General features: G+C 35.3%; 1 protein-coding gene across 1 annotated transcript in view; it reads left to right on the plus strand.

Annotated features, from left to right (window-relative positions):
• Positions 1–1,687: 1,687 nt before the first annotated feature.
• The window catches only part of LOC103599599 (coiled-coil domain-containing protein 91), a gene marked incomplete at its 5' end in the record, with an annotated part of 113,399 nt that continues 91,653 nt past the window's right edge, over positions 1,688–23,433 (plus strand). Inside the window, 3 exons of the mRNA XM_008583753.1 lie at positions 1,688–1,780; positions 1,876–1,944; positions 6,913–7,089. Coding sequence (XP_008581975.1) covers positions 1,688–1,780; positions 1,876–1,944; positions 6,913–7,089 — 339 coding nt within the window. The remainder of the gene's footprint in view (positions 1,781–1,875; positions 1,945–6,912; positions 7,090–23,433) is intronic.

Raw genomic sequence — 23,433 nt, forward strand, 5'->3', positions numbered from 1 at the left:
ATTTAAAAAGGTTTTTTTAGTTAATTTTCAAACCTTTTGCTATGATCTCCAAGGTCCCAGACAATTTGGTTCCTGCGGGAGTTTAAGTTCTTCCCACAGCCTTTTTATATTCATGCATCATTGTTAATGAAGTATTCTCTATTCTAGGAGTACTAGTGTGTTCCTTATACCTATAAAACCCTCTTTTCTTTTTTCCATCAATTAAATCCCACTTTTACATTGGGGTCCATTTCAAATGTAACTCTCTAATTTGTTCCTGATATGCTTTGTCAGAAATTATTAAGCAGTCATTCCTGTACCTTCACCTGGTTATTTGTTTCTTTTTAATGGCATCTTATGTTTCATATTACTTTTTTTCATTAGATTGTAACAAGACCTTTAGGACCATGTATTATATTAATAACACATATATATGGTATCTTACATTTGGTGAGTTGGGTTTGATTCATTAAATGTGTTCTCAATGAATGTTGTATGTGGTCGTCAAAATTGGGGCAGTAGTTTTTTGTTTTTTATCTTGTTACTTTTTGGAACCTTAACTATAGAAAATTAATAATGTCTCAGATTTGCCTTATTATGTAGTTATTTGTAGAGTTTGGAGTTTGACCTGGATGGAGCATAGACACATCCCTTTATCTTCTCACTTTGTGATAAATATTGTAAATGTGGTTGATCTAAAAAAAAGGACATTGATAGTGTATATTGTAGAGGTGGCTAATAGTCTACTAGCTCTCTCCTCTCTTTTTTCACAGCTGAATGTAGAGGATTTTTAAGGTTATAGGAGAAGGTGGGGCTGCAGGATAGAAGAAGACTGGGTCTGTGAATCACCACATGGCACGACCACTATGATCGGGAACACTGGATTGTGAGAAGGATAAAAAATAAAATTCTGTTGTATTAAACTACTCAGATTTAGGGGTGTTACAGCAGCTAATATTGCCCTTACTATCACAACATAGAGTATTTTTTTGATGGCCACTACTATGGAAACAATACATAGATAAATACATCTTGAAGAAAGCATGCATGGTTTTGTTGAAATTGATACCAGATCACAGGAAAAATCACTTATGCAAGTGACGGTTTCTGGTATGAAAAAGAGAATTGTATTAGTCTGTTTCTATTGCTTATAACAAAATACCTGAAATAGGGTGATTTATAAAAAGATGAAATTTACTGCTTACAGTTTTGGAGGCTGGGACATCCAAAGTCCAGGGAACACATTTGGTGAAAGCTTTGGGGGTAGCAACAGTGACCTAGGGATCTCACATAGCAGAAAATGGAGGAGCAGAGAGAGGGAGAGACTTTTATTTTTTTTTAAGTTATCATCTGATTGCTTCTGTTGCTACAAGTTAATAATAATTTTAGTGATTAATTTTTCCAAATTTAATTTTGTAGAATGACATTTTATCATTTTTTGATTAGTTTTCCAATTTGGAGTACTTCTTACATTAGATCTCATCTCATATACTTTGTTGAACTTGGGGGCTAAAAATGTATCTTGGCTCATTATTGGAGAAAGGAGAATTCAGTGTTTTTGACTCCGAAGGCTTCGTTTTAGCAAACTTCCCATGGTTTCCTCCAGTAACTACTTCAATACTTCTGAGCACATGAATTCTACAGCTGTTATCTTTATTGATTATCTATCTCAGAACCATAATCATAATCCAGTTATCTTTCCTTGTAGCATCAGAGGCTCCTTGAAATGCTAGATACAGAGAAGGAACTATTTAAAGAAAAAATAAAGGAAGTTTTGGATCAGCAGTCTCAAGAACAGAAGGTAATACTATAAGTGTGCTCGGAGTGTGTAAAGAATGTTTCCTGTTACCTTAAATAATACGTTTAGTATCTTCCCAACTGTCCTATCATTTACAGGAAATATTGCAAAAATGTTTGGAGGAAGAAAGGCAAAGAAATAAAGAGGCGTTGGTATCTGCTGCAAAGGTATTTTCATATGTAATAATGGGTTAGTGGAATTTAAAAATTGAATTCATTAACGGTATTGTCAATCTACTTTGGTATAATGTTTCATTCCAGAAAAATTAGAAAGTGTTTTTCTTTCTTATTATTCCTCTTAAACTTAGGATATGACTATTCACATTCTCGTTAAATTCACATTACGTAAGATTATGATGCCATTGAAATGCTTTACAATATAGATTATTAATTATTTGTTAAAAAGAACATATATGTTAGGACACTAATATCCACCTGATATTTGATAGGTATCATCATATGGTGTGTGTGTGGATCATATGGTGTGTGTGTGTGTGTTTGTGTGTGTATACCAAGGTAAGTGATTTCTAAAGCCAAGTTTAAACATCATATGGTGTGTGTGTGTGTGTGTGTGTGTGTGTGTGTTTGTGTGTGTATACCAAGGTAAGTGATTTCTAAAGCCAAGTTTAAAATAACTCATTTAAATAGTATATTCATTGATATAAAACAAATACACTTATAGCACTCCCTTTTGAGTTGGAGATTTAAAATTAAATTTAGAAAATAAATATTGAACATCTCACTGTGCCAGGGATGTGATTTTGCCATTTTCTTAAAGAATTTACAAAGAAATTTTAAAAATGTTCCTTAGGGGCCGACCCCTGGCTCACTCGGGAGAGTGCGGTACAGATAACACCAAGGCCACAGGTTTGGATCCTATATAGGGATGGCCAGTTCGCTCACTGGCTGAGCGTGGTGCTGACAACACAAGCCCAAGGGTTGAGATCCCCTTACCGGTCATCTTTTAAAAAATAAAATAAATAAAAAATGTTGCTTACATACCAATAAGGCAAAGAGGAATATATTAAATTATTATTATGTGTGTGGAGATAAGGTATTCACATCACAGAATTTTTAAACAATAATTACATTTGTAATTAGCCTTAAAGGAAGGTTAGCATTCTGAATTGAGTTTGAACTTCATTCCATAGGTAAGGGAGACATGGTGAAATGTTCTAGCATAGGTGTGAAATAAATGGTATTGACATAAATTTGGGGGAAATTAAAGACAGCAAAATATAGAGGCAGGAAAACTATTAATATAGAGTGCATCAGCAGTCTTGTTAAGAGATGGAGAGTGGTAGAAATAGGCTAATAGTAGTAGCTTGGAAAGGAAAGAAATAGACAAATTCTAGAAATAGGAGATGGAATCAATATATATGTTTGGTGTGGATGATATAAAAGAAGGTCAAATTGTGAACTCATAACTAAGGATTCAGGAATAAAGTGGAAAGTAGTACTGTTCCTTTGGAATAGAGTTTGAGATGCTTTAAGGCAAAAATTAGAATTTTGAAAATTTGTGTCTGCTTTCCAAAACTTAAAGACTTTTCAGATGAGATTGATGGTGATATTAACAAATGTGATTTCTTTATGTTATGATATAAAGAAATGTGTCAAAATCCAGAGAAGATGTGTAACTGAACAAATTAATGTTTTCCAAATAAAAATAGTTAAAAAATCATGCATCAATAAAGCATTTGTTCTGCGTGCAAAAAAGGGTTATAATGTAACAGTATGAAAATTTTAATTGACACAGTTACATTTTTATTACTGCAACTAATAATTAATGATTACTTCTCTCTCATCAACACGGTGGAATAGACAGTCCCAACCTCCACTTTCTCCCGCAGTTGGCCAATTTAAAACTATTAAAAAGCAAAGACTGCCAACCCGAGACCACTGGAGCTCAGAGGAAGAGGACAAGAGACCCATGGCGTTTGTGAAGGTGGGAGAAGCCACAGCGAGAGGAAGAAGAAGCTGTTCCAACTATTTCAAGCCCTGGTCACATCAGGATTGGCCCTTTGAGAGGTGGGAAGAAGCTGCAGCACATATAGCAGGAGCCCAGCAAAAGCCACTGCTGAGCCCTTTGTGTGAAGTAGTCTGGAGTCTACACAGGAGATGAGGTCCTTGGAGAGCACCATATCAGCCCTGAGGGAGAGAGGCTTGCCCATCAGAGAACATTGGGGTGCAGAGTGGGTAGCTGATCTGCCTTCTGATTGGCATAAACCCACTCAGTGGAGATAGGTCAGGGTGATAGAATTGCAGGGGGCACAGTTTGCTGGGAAGGTTCAGTCCCAGGCCAGAATTTCCACATAGCCCAGGTGTATCTGACCTCACAAGACCTAGAAGTGATTAAAAGGCTGACAATTAGAATTCCATCCACACAAAAAAACCTTCCCTAGAGAATCAGCAGCAAAGCAACAATCTAGTATAACCACAGAGCTCAAGGGCTGCTCCCCACCGGAAGTTCCCCTGAATTTGGGATTAACCAAAACCACAGACTAGAGACAAATCTTTGATATCAACTAGTAAACGATTGACACCACCAAGGAACATCTATAAATCCTAGAAGAGGTAGCAGTTGCCTCAAATGCCCATGTATCAATGTAAAGAGACAAAGATCTAGAAAGAACAGAGAAATATGACACCAGCAAATGAAGCACCAGCAATGGACCCAGAGGGATAGTGGATTTATGCAATGTCTGACATAGAATTCAGAATAATCCTCTTAAGGATTTTCAGAGTCACAAGAAAAACAGATAGAAAATTAAATCGTATCTGGAAAACAGTCCAGGAGAAGAATGAGAAACTTGACAAAGGAATTGAATCAATAATAATAATAATAATAATAATAATAATAATAATAATAATAATAATAATAATAATATTCTAGAAATAAAGAATTCATCATCTGAACTGAAAAACTTGATAGAAAGTTCCACAGCAGACCTAATCAGAGGAAAGAATCGGTGAACTTGAAGATAGAACATATGAAATTATCAAATCAGAGAAGCAAAAAGAATAAGAAAAAATGAAACAGAAATACAACAAATATTGGACTCCCTCAAACAAAATAACTGCTACATAATTAGCATACCTGAAGGAGAGGAAAAAGGAAGAGATGTAGAAGGCATACTTGAGAAAATAATGGCTGGAAATTTCCCAAATATAGAGAAAGATGACATCATCCAGGCACAGGAAGCTCAGAGGTACCCAATCAAATTCAATCCAAGTAGGAACACTCCAAAGTATATTGTAATCAAATTATCAAAAACCAAAGACAAAGAATACTTAAAGCAACAACAGAAAAGAAACATAACATTCAGTGGAGCCCCAATACGTCTCTCAATGAATTTCTCAGTAGAAATCTTACAGACCAGAAGAGAATGGGCTGAAGGAAAAAGACTGTCAGCCAAGAATTCTGTATGCAGCAAAACTCACCTTCAAATATGAAGGAGAAATAAAGTCTTTTCCAGACAAACAAGAGCTAAGGGAATTCATCAACACTAGACCAGCCTTGCAAGAAATGCTGAAGGGAATTCTTCTGTGTGAAAGACAACGACACTAAGGAGCACCAAGAAAACATTTGAAGGTACATAATTCAGTAGTAAAGTAAGTTCACAAATAACCTCAAAATACTCCAATGTTGTAATGGTGGTGAATAAACCACTTTCATTCTTGGTATGAAGAATTAAGGACAAACCTAACAAGACACTAACATTCAACAGCCATATGAGAGATAGGCAATATTAAAAGATGTAAATTGAAACAACAAATTGTCAAAAAGTGGGGGGATATGCCACAAATATAGAATTTGCTTTGGCTTTTTCTTTCCTCTTAGACATCAAAGTTCAGTTGTTATTAGTCTAATATAATCTGTTGTAACTCTAACATGATTTCTGTAAGGCTCATGGTAATCATAACACAAAAGCATATGAGATATACTCAAAATAAAGAGAGAAATCAAAATACACTGCTAGAGAAAAATCACTCACCCAACAAGGAAGACAGTAAGATTGGAAAAAAGGATCAACAAAACAACTGAAAAGAAAGGAACAAAATGGCATTAACAAGTCCCTGTATATCACTAATAACTCTACTTGTATATGGATTAAATGCTCCAATTAAAAGACAGAGTGGCTTAAAGGATTATAAAGCAAGAACCAACAATATGCTGCCTGAAAGTAACTCACTTCACCTGTAAAGTATTTCTTGTAGAAATAAAGAGTAGAATATCATTACCAGAGGCTGGGTGGGGAAGGGGGTTGAGGGGGAGAAGAAATGGTGGACTAATGGGTACAAAATTGTGCTATCTACCCTAAGTGCAGTGTATGCATGTATTGAAACAACACACCATACCCCACAAATATGTACAAGTAAATGTTAAAATTAAAAAATTTTTTAAAACAAAAAACCTACCTCCTGTCAAGTTGTGATGTGAAATCATCAAAAATCCCTACAGTTATCTAAACTGCCAACAAAAAAATACTCCTTTTTCTACTACGTATCTTTGTGAGACTGGATTTTCTGTATATGCTTCAAAAAAAAAAAATCATTACAGATTTAATACAGAAGTCAGATATAAGAATCTAGCTGTTTTCTATTGTCAGAAATTACGGAGGTTGAAGATGTTTACAAATAGGTAACAAATGCCATTCTCACTTTTTTTACTTTGGAAAATATGGTTATTTTTCATAAAATATATTATTTGTTTAAATAATGAATTTAATATTATTAATTTAAATGAATTAATAAATATTTTCTTGATTTGAATTTCTAATGGTGAGTATTAATATTTATAACAACATAAACAAAGGCTCTTTGATATTCTAAATTATTTTTAAGATTGTAAGAGGATTATATATCCACATATTGAAATCTGCTACTTTCAGCTACAGCTTGAATTCTTTGAAGTTTTGAAATGCCATGGAAGTGAGGAGGAATATTTGTATGAAAAAGCATAATAGCTTTTATCTTATAGCAATTATTTAATATGCATAAGACCAGCAATGTCAGAACTAAACCTTATAGGATCAAAGTTTTATGTCTTTTAGATTAACCTAATCTCTTATTCAAAGAATTATTGTATAGTTACTTTTTCAAGTATTTTCGTTTTGGTCATTATTTGTTTTGAAGCTTGAGAAAGAAGCGATGAAGGATGCAGTTTTAAAAGCCATAGAAGAAGAAAGAAGAAATTTGGAAAATGCTCATGCTGAAGAAAGGGAATTATGGAGGACAGAACATGCAAAAGATCAAGAAAATGTATCTCAGGCAATTCAAAAAGCTATACAAGAGCAAAGAAAAATAAGTCAGGTTAGTAAAATTAACTCTTTGTAAACATTTCTTTTTTTCTTATATTTCTCAAAGCGAAGTACTGTTATATTATTTTGTCTTACCTATTATCACCTTAGTGGACATACCAGTATTTAATTTTTTTTGTATTTGATGTTAGTATTTTGAACTAATAACTTTTAATATTTCAGTGTGTTTTCATCTTTCTGATATTGAAAACTCAGTAACTTATTACTTACCTTTATACTCTATTTTCAAAAAGGTCAGAATCTAAATTTATGTTTAGTCACTGCAACTAAATTAAGCCTCCTCTTTTATTTTTCTTTTTACAGATACAGCACACACGCATACATACACACACACACAGAGAATACAAAATAGTGTATTTGTGTAGAAAAAGGTTGATTCAATTAATAACTGCAACTAAATTAAGCCTCCTGTTTTATTTTTCTTTTTACAGATACAGCACACACGCATACATACACACACACACACAGAGAATACAAAATAGTGTATTTGTGTAGAAAAAGGTTGATTCAATTAATTTACATCTAATTTGTATATTTATATAATTTTAACTGGTAGCAACAATTAATAAAACTTCCTACATATTTTCTATGGTCTCATAAAGGATGTATACTGATCGACAAGCATGCCCTACGTACAAAACAACTTTTGATTACTTATCTGAACAATTAAAAACTACCTTAGTTTCATTTTCAATAATTGAATTTGCATGGCTATTTTACTTGGATTTAGTCTTTTTCTTTACATAGGTAGTGATACTTGAATAAATCTTCCTTTAAGCACATATATAAAGCAAAAAATAATATTCAAAGAAAGTCTCTTCATGTGGTAAAAGTGTTACATATACTACCGTTATTCACTCAAACCTGTGTTATAAATGGAACTGTAATGACTAACTTTTGAGAACTCATTAACTAATCTTAAAGCCTAATAATCTCAATGTTTGTAATATCCAGGATAAATGTTACATTTTTTGAAGATGTCTCTTAAGTTTATTCTCACGAACATGTATTTTCCTATTTATTATAAAGCTTATACAGATCTGTAGGTAGCATCTATGGGAAGATAACAGTATTGTAGTAACACATCTTTTCTTTTTTGTTACCTTGCTTTTTTTCTGTTAATGATTACCTTCTAATTCTTACTGTAATCTATGCCAAAAAATATTACCGTACCAAAAAATATTCATTGAGCACCTATTGTGTGAGATGTGTAAACATCTATCAGTTCGATTGATTGGAATTCCATGCCAGTAAGTTCAAAATCATTGGTTAAGTTCTTAGTTAGGAGAATTCATCTGAAAAAAAGTTTTGTGACCACACTACTCCTCTAACCACACATAAATGTGGGCCATTATTCACCATGCAATTGGGAAAGAGGGCATGAATAAATCAGAAAACATTCATCACCCAAATGGAAAAATATATACCTTAAAGAGTACATGTCTCTGCTGGTTTATCAGCAGTCTACAGGAAACACTGAAATATGTCATATACTTTTTTCCCCTACAGGTTCAGAGTATGGTGATGATAATCTTCAAGCACATCTTGAATAAACAAATTATATTTATTTTCTTACAAATGTCTGCACGTTATGCTAGAGATTGTGTGAGTGTGTGTATGTTTAATTGCCATGTGGCTGAGAAAGTTGAACAGGGAATATCTACAGCAGAGAGAATTCAGGATTACAAAAATGAGGTGATAGTATCAAATGCACTCAAATGTCTTCTTTAAATATCTCACTCCTTTCATTTTCATGTGGTTGATTTTACTATAACCAACCAATCATCATTCCATTATCCCCTTAAATCTTCTTAGTGCTGTTTTAGTAAATTGTCAAGTAAATTATTTTTCTTGGTGTATAAAACTGTGTGGTGTTGTTATGGGAGCCAATGAAGCTCAAATCTCTTTTACTAATTTAGACCAGCAGGATAAGCAAACAAATTGCTATGGTCAAACTTACTGTTTGATGTTTTACATTAATATTTGAATTGATTGTCTGCTATGTGTCAGGCATTGTACTTATTTCTGGGGACACAATAGTGGGGGAAAAATTTTTCTGCCTTCTTGTGCAGAAGTTGAATAGGAAACTAAATAATACAATGTCAAGTAGTGATCAGTGTCGTGAAAAATAAAATTGTGTAAAGAGCTAGAGAGTGAGGGCACTAATATACGAAGAGAGTAGTCAGGTAAGAGCCCTCTAACGAGTAAGCATTTAAGGTAAGGCCTGCACTGGTGTTGATGTGAGGAGTCTGCCTTGTGAAAAGGCAAACTTTCTTTGCGAAAGAGTGTTTCAGTCAGGAAGAGTGTTTTAGAGGCATAGCCAGTATAAATCCTTTGAGGCAGAAAGATCCTTGGTATATAAAACTGTATGTTATTGTTATGGGAATAGACAGTTAAGAGGACCAATGGAAAAGAGCAGAATCCAGAAATAGACCCAATTTTTCTGTAATTTACAAATCTGTAAAAATAGTATTACATATTAGGTAGGAGAAGATGAACCTTAGCAAATCAAGGTTTTAAATCTGGATTCCATGGATGGGGGCCTATACAGTCTGTGTATTTATTGAAATTATACAAAACTGCATATATGTACAGATTTTTCTGCAGAGATGGTTTTGGAAAATGTAAAAGTAACTTTCTCATAAACCTGTTTTGTCCTTGAAACTATATATGCCCACTCCACTAGTTTGAAATAATTTTCTCACAGGCCTGCTTTGTTTTAGAAGTAATATCTTGTCCTTGAAACTATGTTTGCTTGCTCTGGCTATAAATCACCGCTTGCTCTTTTGGCTTTTGTAACAAGAGCTTATCTGCACAACCGCATATGCTAGCTAAACTGCTGAGAAAAGAAAAAAAAATGTGTAAAGAGCCCTGGAACAGTCTGCCTATAAAAAGCCTTGTCAGATCTAGGTTTGGGGACCATGATTTCAGGTCATGAGCCCATCTGGTCCCACTACCATAATAAACACCTGGCTCTCTAACCTTCCAAGTGTTTGAGGGTGCTTCCTAGCAGAGTTTGTTTCCACAACAGTGGTACATAGCTTTTGTTAAATTTTCAGGTATCTTACTAATTAGCCCAGAAAAGATTAAAAATAATTGCAACAGGCTCCCCGTTTTCTTCTGGGCTCTCTATAGTAAAATGAATCCCAAATAGATTGATCTATAGATTAAAGGTACTAAAAAGAGTAAGCATTTAAGGTAAGGCCTGCACTGGTGTTGATGTGAGGAGTTTGCCTTGTGAAAAGGCAAACTTTCTTTGCGAAAGAGTGTTTCAGTCAGGAAGAGTGTTTTAGAGGCATAGCCAGTATAAATCCTTTGAGGCAGAAAGATCCTTGGTATATAAAACTGTATGTTATTGTTATGGGAATAGACAGTTAAGAGGACCAATGGAAAAGAGCAGAATCCAGAAATAGACCCAATTTTTCTGTAATTTACAAATCTGTAAAAATAGTATTACATATTAGGTAGGAGAAGATGAACCTTAGCAAATCAAGGTTTTAAATCTGGATTCCATGGATGGGGGCCTATACAGTCTGTGTATTTATTGAAATTATACAAAACTGCATATATGTACAGATTTTTCTGCAGAGATGGTTTTGGAAAATGTAAAAGTAACTTTCTCATAAACCTGTTTTGTCCTTGAAACTATATATGCCCACTCCACTAGTTTGAAATAATTTTCTCACAGGCCTGCTTTGTTTTAGAAGTAATATCTTGTCCTTGAAACTATATATGCCCACTCCACTAGTTTGAAATAATTTTCTCACAGGCCTGCTTTGTTTTAGAAGTAATATCTTGTCCTTGAAACTATGTTTGCTTGCTCTGGCTATAAATCACCGCTTGCTCTTTTGGCTTTTGTAACAAGAGCTTATCTGCACAACCGCATATGCTAGCTAAACTGCTGAGAAAAGAAAAAAAAATGTGTAAAGAGCCCTGGAACAGTCTGCCTATAAAAAGCCTTGTCAGATCTAGGTTTGGGGACCATGATTTCAGGTCATGAGCCCATCTGGTCCCACTACCATAATAAACACCTGGCTCTCTAACCTTCCAAGTGTTTGAGGGTGCTTCCTAGCAGAGTTTGTTTCCACAACAGTGGTACATAGCTTTTGTTAAATTTCCAGGTATCTTACTAATTAGCCCAGAAAAGATTAAAAATAATTGCAACAGGCTCCCCGTTTTCTTCTGGGCTCTCTATAGTAAAATGAATCCCAAATAGATTGATCTATAGATTAAAGGTACTAAAAAGAAGTTGGGCACATATTGATACTCCTTGAAAGGAAGAGTCTAAACAAAATTCTGAAATGGTGGACTAAGGATCTCCACAAATTATCATCTACATGAAGGCAATGGAAAACCCTAGCATAAATTGTCAAAACCAACTTTCTTAGAACTCTGGATATTAACCAAAGGCTAACAACAGTCCAAATGTTTATTCAAGAAAAATGGTTAAATCCCACTAACAACAGCAAGCTTTGGAGAGCTTTAACTTGCTCTGTTTCCATTCCGTCTCCCCAGCTCCATAGTATTTTTAAAAATGTGTAGCCTGATAACTACAGTAAATGCAAATGCAGCATGTAGAAGCCACTGGAGAGGAAAGACCAGTTTTGGAACTCCACAAAAGCTATATTCTCAGAGAATTGTTACTATTTAACCTGTTTAATAGCTCCTGCAAAGTTGCCATTTGCAAGACTTTTTGATATTTGACCTGATTCAAGCCTCACTTAGTGGGAAAAGCCCTATCTCCAGAATATTTGTCAAAAACAATAAGTAGCAATTGTTTATCTTCCCAGCTGCATGTTACAGAGATCCAGTTGGAGCAAATAAGAGGATGACCATATAAAGGAAAATCTGGGTGGGAAATGTGATTGCCATAGGTAGATTTGAAAAGCTCTAACTTTTGAAGTACTCCTGTAGTTCTTGAAGGTCACACACTTGCCAAGGACAGAAATAAGGGCCTATCTTTTGCCGACTTTTGATTCTATGCATGCAGGACATGAAGGCCAAGGTAGAGTTGTAAACTGCCAGAGTACTGAAGGTGTGTCCCAATTAACAGAGCCCCTTGGAAGAGCATGGAAGACTTGTTGGTTCAAGGTATTTAAGGAACTCTGACTCTTAGCTGACCACTGTGTTAATCCATAAGAGATTTCAGTGGCTACACATGGCAAGGAATATAGACTTCACAGAATTAGTCCAGAAAAATTACATGAAAAGTTCCTAAACAAACAGACAGCAAAAATAACTGCATCAGAAACATCAGTAAGTAATTTGCAGGGCATGGAGGAGATCTGATTTCTTGAGTGGCTACATTACATTACTTTAAATGTACAGTTTTTATCAACAACAAAAGAATTATCAGATGTACAATGAAACAGGAAGTATATGATCTATAGACAGAAAAAACAAATACAGTCAACAGATACCACTGAGAGGACATAATAGGCAAATACTTTAATCTGCTATTATAATTATATTCAGAAAACTAACAGAGACCATCCTCTAGATTTATAAGCCCTTATCCTATATTTTATGTGTATGCGTGCTTTTCAGAAATTAGTCCTAGAATTTTTCAAGGACTGCTCCATTAATTTTTATTTTTTTAACTTTTATTGAAATATAATTGATTATATGTATCTGTGGAGTACAGTGTTAAATTTCAATACCTGTGTGAAATATGTGATGCTGAAATCAGGATAATTAGTATGTTCAACATTATTCAATGTAATCATTTTTTGTGGCCCTTTACCAATTTCTTGCTAAGCCCTCTTCCACCTCCCTCTTTCTCACCTCTAGTAACCTCAGTCATTTTCTCTCCTTTTGAAAACTCAACATATTATTTTGATTCTTGTATCTTTCTTTCCTTCTTTTTTTATTTGTTTTTTTTTTAGCTCCTACATATGAGTGAGGACAGGTGGTAATTCTCTCTCTGTGCCTGTCTTATTTCACATGACATAATTTTCTCTAAGTTTATTCATGTTGCTGTGAGTGACAGAATTTCATTCTTTTTTATGTCATAGTAGTATTCCATTGAGTGTATATGCAGCATTTTCCTTATCCGGTCATCCATCAATGGGCATTTAGGTTGGTTCCAACTCTTGGTTATTGTAAATAGAGCTGCGGTAAAAATGGGAGTGTAGGTATCCCTTCAATTTCCATTCCTTTGTGTACATACCCAGCAGTGGGATTGCTGGATTATATGGCATTTCTATCTATAGTTGTTTGAGAAACCTCCCTGCTGTTTTCCATAACGCTGCTCTAATTTACACTCCTACCAACACTGTGGAAGGGCTCCCCTTTCTCCACATCCTTGCTAGCATTTTTTATTCTCTCTTTTTTTTATAATTGCCAGTCTAAGTATGGTGAGGTAATATCTCAGTATGGTTCTGATTTGCATTCCCCCCAGATACTTAGTGATGTTGGACATTTTTTCATTTGTCTATTGGTCATTTGTGTATATCTTCCTTTGAGAAATGCCTATTTGGCTCCTTTGCCCATTTTTTAATCAGGTTACTTGTTTTTTTTAACTGTTAAGTTTTTTGGGTTCCTTGTATATTCTCGATATTAATCACTTCTCAGATGCATAGTTTGCAAGTATTTTCTCCCATCTGTAGGTTGTCTATTCACTCTGTTAATTGTTTCCATTGCTGAGCAGAAGCTTTTTACTTTAATGTAATCCCATTTGTTTACTTTTTTCTTTTGTTACCTGTGCTTTTGGGGTCTTATTCCTAAAATCTTTGCCCAGTCCACCTTCCCAAACTGTTTCCCCTGAGTTTTCTCTTAGGAGTTTTATAGTTTCAGGTCTTAGGTTTAAATCTTTAATCCACTTTCAGTTGATTTTGGTTTATGGTGAAAGGTACAGGTCTAGTTTCATTCTCCTGCATATGGATATCCACTTTTCCCAGCACCACATATTGAAGAGACTGTCTTTTAACCAAAGTATGTTCTTGGTGCCTTTGTCAAAGATTGATTGGATGTAACTGTGATTTCTTGGTTCTCTATTCTGTTCCATTGGTCAGAGTGTCTGTTTTTATGCCAGTACCATGCTGTTTATTTACTACAGCTTTATAGTATAATTTGAAGTCAGGTAGTATAATACCTTTATTTTATTGTTTTTGCTCAGGATTACTTTGCATATTAGGGTTCTGTTTTTCTATGTAAATGTTAGGATTGTTTTTTTTTCTATTTCTGTGAAGAATGTCATTAGTATTTTGATGGGGATCACATTGAATCTGTAGATGGTTTTGGGTAGTATAGACATTTCACTGTGTTGATTCTTCCAATCCATGAAGAAGGAATGTCTTTCCATCTTTTGGCATCCTCTTTAATTTCTTTTAGCAGTGAGTTACAGTTCTCATTATAGAGATCTTTCACCTCCTTGGTTAAGTTTATTCCTAGGTATTTCATTTTTTTGGTGACTATTGAAATTGGATTGCTTTCTTGATTTCTTTTTCTGTTAGTTTATTGTTGGAGTATAAGTATGGTACTGACTTTTGTGTGTTGATTTCATATTCTGCAATTTTACTAAAATTGTTTATCAGCTGTAGTGTGTTTTGGTAGAGTCTTTAGGTTTTCTTCTATATATAGTTTCATGTCATCTGCAAACAAGGATGATTTGACTTCATCTTTTCCAAGCTGGATACACCTTTTTTCTTTCTCTTGCCTGATAGCTCAGGTTGGTATTTCTAGTAGTGTATTAAATATTAGTGGTGAGAGTTGGCATCCTTGTCTTGTTCTTGTTAGGATGATATTGGTGGTGGTTTTGTCATTTATGTCTTTTATTATTCTGAGATTTCCTTCTATACCTAATTTGCTGTGAGTCTTTATCATGAAGGATGTTGAATTTTGTCAAATGCTTTTTCTGCATCTGTTGAGATAATCATATGGTTTTTGTCCTTGATTTTTGTTGATGTAGTGTATCATATTTATTGACTTCCATATGTTGAACCATCCTTGTATCCCTGGGATGAATCCCACTTAATCATTTGTGAAATTTTTTGGATGTGTTCCTGAATTCTGATTGTTAATATTTTGTGGAGGACTTTTGCATATATGTTCATCAGAGATATTGGCCTGTAGTTTTCTTTTCTTCTTGTACCTTTATTTTGGTATCAGGGTGATGGTGACATAGAATGAGTTTGGAAGAATGGCCTGTGTTTCAATTTTTTGGAATAATTCGAAGAAAATTGGTATTAATTCCTCCTTAGAAGTTTGGTAAAATTCAGCAGTAAAGCCATCAGGTCCTGGGCTTTTCTTTGTTGAGAGACTGTTTACTGCTTCAACTCATTACCTGTTATTGGTCTGTTCAGGTTTTCTCTTTCTTCTTGGTTCAGTCATGGTAGTTTGTATGTTTCCAGAAATTTGTCCATTTCCTCCAAGTTTTAAAATTTGTCGATTTATAGTTTTTTATAATACTCTCTACTGATTTTTTGTATTTCTGTGGTATCAGTTGTAATGTTTCTTTTTCATTTCTGATTTTTGTTATTTGGGTCTTCTCTCCCCTTTTTCTGGCTAATGTACCTAGTGGTTTGTCTATTTTATGTTCTCAAAAAAATACAAAAAACACCAGCTTTTTGTTTCATTTTTAATTTTTTGTTTGTGTCTTAATTTTGTTTACTTCTCCTCTGTTCTTAATTATTTCTTTCTGTCTACTAATTTTTGGACTGGAATGTTCTTGTTTTACTAGCTTTTTTATTTTTATTTATTTATTTATTTTATTTTATTTTATTTTTGTCTCTTTTTTACTGACCGGTAAAGGGATCGCAACCCTCGGTGTTGCGCCCGCACCGTGCTCAGCCAGTGAGCGAGAACCGGTCTCCACATGGGATCCGAACCCTCGGCGGGAGCGCCGCCACGCTCCCAAGCGGCGCACTCTCCAGTGCGCCACCGGGCCGGCCCAACTAGCTTTTTTAAATATAGGGTTTAGGTTGTTTATTTGGAAACTTTCTGTTACTTTCACATAAGCATTTATTACTATAAAATTCCCTCTTACTACTGCTTTTGCAGTATCCCACAGGTTTTGGTATGACGAGTTTTTATTTTCATTAATTTTAAGAAATTTTTTTATTTCCTGTTTAATTTCTTGGACCCATAGGTCATTTAGGAGGATATTGTTTAATTTCCACATACATGTTTAGTTTCCACAGTTTAGCTTCTTATTGATTTCTTGTTTTAATCTGTTACGGTTTGAGAAGATAACTTGAAGTGATTTCAGGTTTTATTAAATTTGTTAAAATTTGATTTGTGGCATAACATATGATCTGTCCTGGAGAGAGTGTCCTTTTTGGTGCAGAGAAAGAAGTATATTCTTTAGTTGTTGAATGAGATGCTTTGTAGATACCTGCTGAGTCCAATTGGTCTGACATGTAATTTAAATCCTGTGTTTCTCTTTTCTTTTGTTGCCTAGATGATCTGGCCAATCTTGAGGGAGGGTGTTTAGGTCTCCTACTATTATTGTATTGGGTTGTACCTCTCTCTTTAGGTTTCATAGTGTTTTCTTTATATATCTGGGTGCTCTGGTGTTAGGTGCATGTATATTTATGATATGTCTTCTTGCTGGGTAGATCCCTTTCATTTACAATGGCTTTCTTTGTCTCTTTTTATGTTTTTTGATTTAAAGTCTATTTTATCCAATTAGAATAGCTACTCTTGCTCATTTTAGATTTCCATTTGCATGGTATATCTTTTCTCCATTCTTTCACTATTAATCTGTGTGTGTGTTTACAGGTGAGATGAGTGTCTTTTAGACCACTTACAGTTGGATTTAGCTTTTTAATCCAATATGTCAGTCTGTGTCTGGGGTAGAAAATTTAGTTCATTAACATTTAGGGTTGTTATTAGAAGGTTACTGTCTTACTCCTGATATTTAACTGCTTTTTGTATGATTCATTTAGATACCTTTTTTTCTTTGTTCCCTTTTATCGTTTCTCTTTGTTGTTTGTTGGTTTTTGAGGTGCTAAGGTATAGTTACTTTCTCCTTTGCATATCTGTTCTACCACTGATGTTTGTTCTTTCTCCTGTATTCATGTTGCTGAATATCACTTTTTAGGTTCCCAGTGTTGTACTCCCTTAAGGGTTCCTTGTAGAACTGGTCATGTTGGACTCCGTTAAGGGTTGGTTCCTTGTAGAGCTGGTGAACTCCTGCAGCTTTTTTTTTTTGTCTGGGAAATGCAGTATTTCCCCTTCATTTCTGAAGGATAGCCTTTCTGGGTAATGTATTCTTGGTTGGCAGTTTTTATCTTTCAGTATTTTGAATGTATCATTCCTTTCTCTTCTGGCTTGTAGAGTTCGGCAGAGGAATCTGCTGTTAGTCTGATGGGGACTCCTTTATAGTTGACTTGATGCTTTTCTTGTGCTGTTTTGGGGATACTCTCTTTGTCTTTCAGTTTGCCAGTTTGTCTGTAATGTGTTTCAGTGAGGACCTTATTGGATTGAATCTGTTTGGGGATCTTTGAGCCAACTGGACCTAAAGGTCTGTACCTCTCCCAATACATGGGACATTTTCTGCTATTATTTCATTGAATATGTTTTAAATGCCTTTTCCTTTCTCCTTCCCTTCTGGAATACCCATCATTTGGATGTTGTATGCTTAAGGTTGTCTGATAAGTCTCTGTTGTGTTTTTCATTTCATTGAATGAATCTTTCAGTCCCAAGAGTTTTGCTACATTGTTTTTAAAGATATTTATCTCTTTTTAATTTCCTCCTTCATATCCTGAATGGTTTTTCTAATTTCATTGTGTTATCTGAGTCTTCTTGTATGATATTGAGTTTCCTTAAGATTGTTGCTCAGAATTCCTTGTAGTCATTTCAAGGGTTTCCTGCTCGGCTGAGATCTGGTAATTGAGAATAGTATTCCTTTTGTGGTGTCATATTATTATTATTATTATTATTTTAGTATTTCTAGTATCTTCACATTGATGTCTAGTCATTTGGTAGGGCAGTTGCATCTTCTGTTACTCTGGAATTGGGACTGAGGAAACAGTCTCCCTCCTGTAGACATGTTTTATATATACTGTTGAGTAGGGTATTTTAGTATTGTTTCCAGGTGGACCCAGAAGTGTAGTCTCCATGTGGTTACTTTGGCTGTATGCAGTGTCAGAGTTGCATGTGTGTAACTCTGTGGCTTAAGCACTGGAGCATTAGTAGTTTCTTGCTGTGGCTAGTGACAGCATGTTGGATCATCAAGGTTGTGAGCAAGATCTCATGTTCCTGGAGAAAGTGCCTGGTTGCTTTGTTGCTCTTTTCTTGGGGTGTGTGACCCTGCCTGGGCTTCTTAGCTCCACATCTATTGTCTTGTGACCCTGATGGGTTCACTGGGGTATACTGGATCTCCTCAGATTAAGTGGGTGAGCCTGGTTGAGGTTTCTTTTTCCTCATTCTGACAGAGGTTCCACCTGGGTCCTTGCTTCCTGTTGTTGGGGGGTAATTTGTTAGTGCTTGGCATCTTTTTTTTTTTGTACTTTATTTGGCTATCCTGGATATCTGCTTGTCTTTCCTTGAGTCAGGGCAGTTTTGGGTGCTGTACATGTAGCTTCCACTACTGGGTGCACAACCATGGGAGCAGCATAATTCCCCTTTTGGATTGAGCTACTGAGATGCAGGTCTGTGATAGCTTACCTATTTCTGGCAGCTCCACTCATGACCCTACTTGTGTCAGTGCATGGTGGTGATGGTGGGTCTTGCACATGGTTGGTCTGACTGGTCATTGGCAGCAAGGTACGCTGGCTAGTTCTTCAGCATTAGCAGGTGTTCCCATGCACCATCAGTCTGGTTGGTGTGGCAGCAGCAGTAACGTGGGCTTCTGCCAGTGGTGCCAGTAGCAGAAGCCACACTGCAGGCAGCAATCATGAAGGGGTCCTGCATGGCTGGATGGGCCAGTGTGTGGGTGGCAGTGTGGGTGGCTGCTGGTGGTGACCACAGCGGAAGCCACTTTGCAAATGCCACAGTAGTGGTCCCATGGATGGCTGGTCTGGCTGATGTGGGCTGGCTGCTTGGGTAGCTGCTGGTGGCTGCAGTGGCATGGAGGTGGGGAAAAACACTGCAGGAAGGGAGGTGATGTCCTTGGGGCTCAACTATGTCACTGTCAAATGCAGCAGTGGTGGCAGTGGACTAGTTCTAGTCTTCTGCAGGAGGAGGGCAGCCAGGATTCCTATAGTACATCATCTTCTCCTATAATACATTATTATTGATGATAGTCACCCTATTGTGCAATAGGTCTCAAAACCTGTTCTTCCTGTTTATCTGAAATTTTGTGCCCTTTGATCAGCACTCTCCACCCCCACGTCCCAGCCTTTAGTAACCATTATTCTACCTCTACTTCTAGGAGTTAACTCTATTAGATTCCACGTATAAGTAAGATCATGCGCTATTTGTCTTTCTGCCACCACCATTGATTGAAGAGACTATCTTTCCTCAATGTGTATTCTTGGTGCCCTTGTCAAATTAGTTAACCATATATGTGTGGATTTGTTTCTGGGCTCTCTGTTCTGTTCCATTGGTCCATGTGTATATATTTATGCCAGTACTATACTATTTTGATTACTATAGCTTTGTAATATAATTTCCAAACAGTGTTTTTATGCGTTCAATTTGTTTTTTCTCAAGATTGCATTGGCTATTCAGGGTTCTTTGTCATTCCATATGAATTTCAGGATTTTTTTTCCATATATATGAAAAATTAAAGGACCCAAAATTTCATACGTTCTGGACCTGGAGTCTTTCACCAGTGTCAAGCAGGCAACCCCCTCCCCAGTCCCCAGTCCCCAGTCCCCACTCCCACATAGGCCTGGACTTAAGTAATATGCCTAAACTTGGTCAAGGCATCTGGGCACATCAGAATGTAAAGTTTGGTCAAGCTTGTCTTATTTCATTCCTTGATTGAAGGCTTTTGCTAATAATATTCAAAAGAAACAAAAAATAAAATTAATTCTGGAGCAGAAAATTTTATGAATCTTTTATTTTTACAAAATCACTAATTTCCTTTTTCTCTTCAGTTGGAGAAAATGATCCTTAATCTTAGAGTAGATAAGTTTCTACTTGATATAATCTCCATATCGGATATTAGAACAATTTTATATTATGATTGATAAGTAAGTAGGTAGGTTAGGAGTTAGGTAGGTAGATTGATCATCATAAAATAGCATGCCTACTACAGAATAAACCAAAATATGTACATCCTTAGCTTTCATCAGTACAACATTGTTTTCAGAGGAATGTCTTTGACAGGAAGAAATTTCACATCAACACCCACGTTTTGGAAACCCTGCATTAACATTTTAACACTATCCTTTTTAGGGGATCATCTAATAAAAACCAAACACAAAGAAACATTAAATTTTTATTCTTCTGTTCATGTTTGCTCTTTAGGTCCACTGTTTTCTTATTGATTTTCTTTCTGGGTTTTCTATGCATTATTAGAAGTGGGGCATTGAAGTTCCATACTATTATTTTATTGCTATCTGTTTCTCTCTTCATTTCTGTAAATGTTTATATATTTAGGTGGTCTGACATTGGGTGCATATATACTTAAAATTGTTATATCTTTCTGGTGAATTGACCAAATTATCATTATATAATATCCTTCTTTATATCTTGTGACATTTTTTTACTTAAAGTCTAATTTATCTTATATAAGTGTAGCCACCCCTGCTTTCATTTGGTTATCATTTGCATGGAATATCTTTTCATCCCTTTAATTTCAGTCCATTTTTGTCCTTAAAGCTATGATGAATCTATTACAGGGAGCATGTTGGTGGATCTTGGTGGGTTTTTTTTGTTTGTTTATTTGTTTTTCTTTTGTTTTAATCCATTCAGCGACTGTATATTTTTGGTTAGAGAGTTTAATACATTTACATTAAAGAAACTATTGATAGAGAAGAACTTACTATCGCTCTTTTGATAATGGATTTCTGTCTTAGAGCTCTCTTCTCTTCTTCTCTTGCTGTCTTTCATTGTGTTTCACTGACTTTTTTTATATCAATATATTTTGACTCCTTTCTTTTATTCTTTTGTGTTTCTTTTATAGGTATTTTCTCTATGGTTACCATTGGGCTTGCCTGAAACATCTTACAGCTATAATAGTTTATTTTAAGCTGATAATAACTTCAGTTGCATACAGCAACTCTAGGCTTTTACTTATCCCCACCACACACACAGGCACACTTCATGTTATTGATAAAATAGTTTATAGCACTTTATATTGTGCATCCTCTAACATATTTTTATACTTACTGTTATTTTCATACCTTTTTACCTTTTATACTAGAATTACAGATGATTTACCTACCACTATTAGAGTATTTCAGTATTCTGTTTTTGTCCATGTTACCTTTACCAAGAAGCTTTATGCTTTCATAGGCTTTTATATTGCTGTTTAGCATCCTCTAATTTCAATTTATATAACTCAATTTAGCATTTCTTGTAAGGCAGATCTAGTGGTGATGAACTCCTCAGCTTTTGTTTGTTTAATTTTTGATCTCTCTTTCAATCTTGGTGGACAGTTTTGGTGGGTATAGTATCCTTGGTTGGCAGTATTGATTTTTTTTTTCTCCCAGCATTTTGAATACATCTCCCCACTCCCTGTACCCTTCAAAGTTTTTGCTGAGAAATCTTTTGATTGTCTTAAACATTTCCTTGTATATGACAAGTTTTTCTTCTCTTGCTGCTTTAATAATTATGTTTGTTTTGAACTTTTGATGTTTTTATTATAATGTCTCATTGTGGATTTCTTTGGATCCCTCTTATTTGGGATCTGTTGGGCTTTCTGAATTTAGATATTCATTTTCTACCCCAGATTTCAGTATGTTTCATCTATTATTTACTTGAATAAGCTTTCTGCATATTTCTCTCTCTCCTCTCCTTTGGGAATTACCACAATGTATATATTGTTCTATTTGATTGTGTCCGATATGTCCCTTAAGGTTTTTCCACTCTTTTTCATTCTTTTTTCTACTCTGACTTTAAAGTTTCCTGTGACGTGTTTTCAAGTTTGCCAGCCCTTTCCTCTATGTGATGTAATCTGCTGTTGAACCTTCTTGTGAATTGTTCAGTTTAGTTGTTGTAAATTGGCTCTAAGATTTTTATTTGGTACTTTTTAATATTTTCTATTTCTGTTGAAATTCTCACTTTGTTCATGTGTTGTTCTTCTGACCTCATTAAGTACTATTATAATGACTATTTTTAATTCTATGTTAGAGGAATCATATCTTTCCATTTTATTAAGATTGCTTTTAGATTTATCTAGTTCGTTTATTTGGGACATCATTCCCTGTTTATTTATTATTTTCTGACTCTTTTTGTTGGCATTTATGCATTAGGAAAAAATAGCTACCTTTCCTAGTATTAATGACTGGCCTTGTGCAGATGAAGACCCTTACCAATCAGCCTAATCAGAGATTCTGGGGGCCTCTTAAACCTTTGTGCTAATGTAAACCACCCTGTTTGTTTTTAGCAACCCCTGTCTAGAGTGTGCTGTGTCCTGTCATTGTTCCAAGACAAATGAGAAAGAAGCTAGTCCCTCAGGCAACCCCTGGAAAAGTTGGAACTTTGGACATGTGGTCCAAATCTTTTCCTTCCCAAGGAGAAACTGCAATCTGAGGTTTTTTACCTACTTGCTCTGTTCTGAGCAGGGGAAGTGGCTGTAGCAACTGCTCATACACTATTTTAAAATGCCATTTTTATTCCCTCTGGCCCCCACATATTTAAAGTCTGCCAGGTCCTATAATTGCTCTGAGACAGGTGAGAAAGAAGCTAGTACCCTGGACAGTCCATAAAAATGATGGTCGGATTTGCAGTCAAACTCTTTTCACACACACCTCACCCAGGGGAATTTGAGAGCTGGGCCTGTCCTTCTGATCATATGGCACTGTTTTGGGCATAAGAATTTTGGTGACAGTGAGCTCTTGAGTTTTCCCACCATAGTTAGGTAACATATGGCACTGTTTTGGGCATAAGAATTTTGGTGACAGTGAGCTCTTGAGTTTTCCCACCAGCTTTGATGTGGCTGGTTTTGTTCTCCCCTAGGATGAAGGAATCTCAATTTGTGTCTGGTTTCTCACAAAGGGTATTGTGCATGCATTTTTGTTAAATTCGTGTGTCCATGGGGGTACAGAACACCCAGGATTTCCTATTCTATCATTTGCTGTTGTCATTTGGTGTGATTATATTTAATATTTTTCTTAATTCCTAAGGAAACGGAAATAGTAAATCAATAAAATTCCAGATTAAAATTCAGAAAAGTAAAAATTATACTAGATGTAAAATACTGGATACATGAAAAAATAGACATTTAGAATATAACATATGATAAATGTCATTGAACAATATACTTTCTAGAAGATACTTC

This window comes from Galeopterus variegatus, unplaced genomic scaffold (genome assembly GCF_000696425.1).
Source record: "Galeopterus variegatus unplaced genomic scaffold, G_variegatus-3.0.2 Scaffold3024, whole genome shotgun sequence".
Classification (NCBI taxonomy): domain Eukaryota; kingdom Metazoa; phylum Chordata; class Mammalia; order Dermoptera; family Cynocephalidae; genus Galeopterus; species Galeopterus variegatus.